We start from the raw sequence: 3927 nt of genomic DNA, 5'->3' as shown, positions 1-3927 counted from the left end.
TCCACGGGCCCGTCTACTTGACCACTGAACTGGCTACGCGGTGGCCGGTGTGCTGGCCATTGCCCCCCGCCCGGCAATCCCCGACCGGCCCCACGGACCTGGAGGGCACCGGGGCGACGGGAGACTCCCCCGCTGCGCAGAGGCGGCGGCCCTCGCTGCTGTCACAGGCGCTCCGGGAGGGACCGACCCCCGCGGCCGCGAAGGTCCCTCCGGCGCGTCCCGGCGCTGCGCTCGGGTGCGGGGGCGCGGCCCACGCGCTCGGGCGCGGAAGAAAATAGCCGGAGCCCGCCCGCGGGAGGAGGGCGCGGGGAGGGAAGAGGGGGGGCAGCGAGGAGGCGGGCACAGGGGCCGGCCGCCGGGGCCCGGTCCGCTTTGAATGGTTTGGGGAGGACGAATTGTTAGACCCCGAGGAAGGGGGGTGGGGATGGGGAAGGGGGGCTGGAAACGGAAACTTTCCTATAAAACTTCGCAAAGTCCCTCCTCCCCACGTCAGGCCAATGACACCGCTGCCCCCGAACTTTCCGCCCGCACGGAGATATAAGAGCCTCCGAGTCGGCCGCCTTCGTCCAACTCCCAGACACCTCGCGGGCTCGCCGGCACCGGCCGCGTTTCCAGGAGGCCTCGCGGGGTGCGCGGGCGGCCGTTGGGCGCCTTCTTTTTGGACCTCGGGGCCATCCACACCGTCCCCTCCCCCGCGCGCCTCCCTCCCCGCCTCCCCCGCGCGCCCTCCCCGCGGAGATCCTCCCCGTCCCTCCTCCCGTCCCTCCTCGGCCGCCGCCGCACCGCCCGGGCCGGCGCCGCGCGCGGGGGAAGCTGGCGGGCTGAGGCGCCCGCTCTCCTCCTCTTCCCCGGGCCGCCCCTCTGCCCCGGGCCTGCGAGGCCGCACGCTGCCGCCCGAGAGATGATGCAGGACGTGTCCAGCTCACCAGTCTCGCCGGCCGACGACAGCCTGAGCAACAGCGAGGAGGAGCCGGACCGGCAGCAGCCCGCGAGCGGCAAGCGCGGGGGGCGCAAGCGGCGCAGCAGCCGGCGCAGCGCAGCCGGCGGCTCGGGGCCCGGCGGGGCCGCGGGCGGGGGCGTCGGAGGCGGCGAGGAGCCGGGCAGCCCGGCCCAGGGCAAGCGCGGCAAGAAGTCTGCGGGCGGCGGCGGCGGCGCGGGCGGCGGCGGCGGCAGCAGCAGCGGCGGCGGGAGCCCCCAGTCCTACGAGGAGCTGCAGACGCAGCGGGTCATGGCCAACGTGCGGGAGCGCCAGCGCACGCAGTCGCTGAACGAGGCGTTCGCCGCGCTGCGGAAGATCATCCCCACGCTGCCCTCGGACAAGCTGAGCAAGATCCAGACCCTCAAGTTGGCGGCCAGGTACATCGACTTCCTCTACCAGGTCCTCCAGAGCGACGAGCTGGACTCCAAGATGGCAAGCTGCAGCTATGTGGCCCACGAGAGGCTCAGCTATGCCTTCTCCGTCTGGAGGATGGAGGGGGCCTGGTCCATGTCCGCGTCCCACTAGCAGGCGGAGCTCCCCACCCCCTCGGCAGGGCCGGAGACCTAGGTAAGGACCGGCGCCACCCTTCCCGGTTCAGGTGGCAGAAGGACCGACGGCCAGGCCGCGGGTCCCTGCCCACCGCGCCTTCCTCGCCCTCCCCCGCTATCCTCTAGCTTCCCCACCCCGCCTGGTACCGCCACCTCCTCCCCCGGCGTCCCTGGAGGCCGTTCGGTCAAGCTAGGGAGCGAGGGATGCGCCCTTGGGAAGGTGTGCGTGTGGGTGAGTGTGCGTGACAGACAGGAGGGGAGACGGAGAGAGTCAAGGGTCATGGGTAAGGACAGTGGCCAGCGCCTCCCTTTCTTTTGGCTTTAAAGTTTTCGTTCTTTTTTACAACCGATATGTTTCCAAATTCCACCTCCTCCTTTCCGCCCACCCACTTCCTCTTGCCCTTGGGCTGAAATCCTTCCAGGTTGTTCAGCGTAATTTCTCGGTGGTGGTGATAAGAACAGGGCTCCCTACTCTTAGCAAACAGCCACAGAGACCTACACAATAACCAACTTTACCCCCTTTTGGGTTTTTGCAGATGTCATTGTTTCCAGAGAAGGAGAAAATGGACAGTCTAGAGACTCTGGAGCTGGATAACTAAAAATAAATCTATATGCCAAAGATTTTCTTGGAAATTAGAAGAGCAGAATCCAAATTCAAAGAATCAGGGCGTGGGGCGCACTTTTAAAAGAGAAAGCGAGACAGGCCCGTGGACTGTGATTCCCAGACGGGCAGCGGCACCATCCTCACACCTCTACATTCTGATAGAAGTTTGAACAGTTGTTTGTGTTCCTTTTTTTTTTATGACGAAGAATGTTTTTATTGTTTTTTCATGCATGCATTCTCAAGAGGTCGTGCCAAGCAGCCACTGAAAGGAAAGGCATCATTGTGGACATTCTCCTTTTTAAAATGGTAACAATCAGAGGAATTTTTAAGAACACCTTTAGAAATAAAAATGCTAGAATCAAACTGACTTGCAAAATCACAGTCAGTGAATTCCTTTTTTCATTCTTCCTCTGAGGGGAAAAAAAAACCCTTAAAATACAAAAAACAACATTCTATTTATTTATTGATGACCCATGGTAAAATGCAAATAGATCCGGTGTCTAAATGCATTCATATTTTTATGATTGTCTTGTAAATATCTTTGTATATTATTTTTCTGCAATAAATAAATATGACTGAAAATTTTAATAACCGTAGAGTTTGGTCTATATTTTTAAAGCTTAGGATTAAGTTGGAGATAAAGACCTGCTTGTTTAACTCTGGAGGCACACAGGAGGGAGGAGGCACTAATATAAACAAAGGAATGAAAAACTCAAATAAACTAGCTACTGACAGGTACAGGCATGTGATTTAGAAAGACAGCTTTATTATTATTCCAGTTTGTTGTTCAGAGGGCTTAGTAGCATCTCTCCATCTCGCATCAGGTCCCCAAACGGCGAAAACTTGAAATTTGTTATCCACTCCTCTTGCTTATATTTTGAAGAGGCAGTTATAAAACAGTTAAATGCAAATAAGCAGTATGAGGCCAGCACTATTTTGTCGTATTACTGTCTTGCATTGTTATCATTTTTTGTGAGGACTCTCACTTAGATAATGAATTTATTTCACTGACAGGATGCATAAAGTGCTATTAAAATTATCAACCTAAATACGCATCTCAGTGAATATAAATGCTGAGAAAATGATGAAGTTTAATTCAGCAGGAAAGAGAATTCCATTTGTAAAGTAATTTGCCTAATAACTCCTCTTTCGTGAATGAAAATGGAATTAGTGCCATGCTTGTTCAAAGGGATAGCCAAAGTTAAGACTGTTTCCCCATTTTGATGTTATCCCTTTGGGAGGCATGTGCCTTCTTTAAATATAGTGAACATGTGGCGTCAGGTACAATTAACAAAGAACATGAACTTTCAGTTTCCTTGGTAACGATTGGGACAATTACAGTTTTAAATGCTATAGCTATTCATTTTCTAGTCAGTTCATTAGCAAACATTTTATTCAAAGTTACACCAAATTTTTTCCTGTTAACATTATTTATACGAAATCTGATAAAGTTATGTAAAACAACAGGGACAAATGGTATTTGATTTTTATTTTATTTTGGTTATTTCTGGGCCAGGAAAATCCTGGCTTTTATCATTAATGTTATTAGAAATGCTAAGTTTGTATTGCTTCGTTCATAATTTTTACAGTGAGTTTACTGCATTCAAGTGTAAATAGAAAAACTTTCAAACTGGAAAGTAACCTTTCTGCCTAATTCAAACAATGACTGTGGCAGATAAGTATGAATGCAAACAGACCGAGTTTGCTCAGCTCAGATTGAGGTTATTATATTGCCAAAGGTTTTTTGTTTCCCTCATCACACACCTTCACAGAATGCTGACTTAACAATATTGTAA

At 53.1% G+C, this 3927-nt stretch overlaps 1 protein-coding gene across 1 annotated transcript; it reads left to right on the top strand.

Moving 5' to 3' along the window:
• Positions 1-460: 460 nt before the first annotated feature.
• Positions 461-2722, top strand: TWIST1 (twist family bHLH transcription factor 1). The gene is made up of 2 exons (XM_059712495.1): positions 461-1546; positions 2064-2722. The coding sequence occupies exon 1, from the start codon at positions 902-904 to the stop codon at positions 1502-1504; it is 603 nt and encodes a 200-aa protein (XP_059568478.1). The 5' UTR covers positions 461-901; the 3' UTR covers positions 1505-1546; positions 2064-2722.
• Positions 2723-3927: the final 1205 nt, after the last annotated feature.

This window comes from Myotis daubentonii, chromosome 10 (genome assembly GCF_963259705.1).
Source record: "Myotis daubentonii chromosome 10, mMyoDau2.1, whole genome shotgun sequence".
Lineage (NCBI taxonomy): Eukaryota > Metazoa > Chordata > Mammalia > Chiroptera > Vespertilionidae > Myotis > Myotis daubentonii.
The sequence above is the reverse complement of the archived record's forward strand: the minus strand, read 5'-3'. Positions and strand labels throughout refer to the sequence as shown.

Bases quoted from the DNA above. Each gene is read 5' to 3' on its own strand.
- TWIST1 (XM_059712495.1), top strand. From the start codon at position 902: ATGATGCAGGACGTGTCCAGCTCACCAGTCTCGCCGGCCGACGACAGC.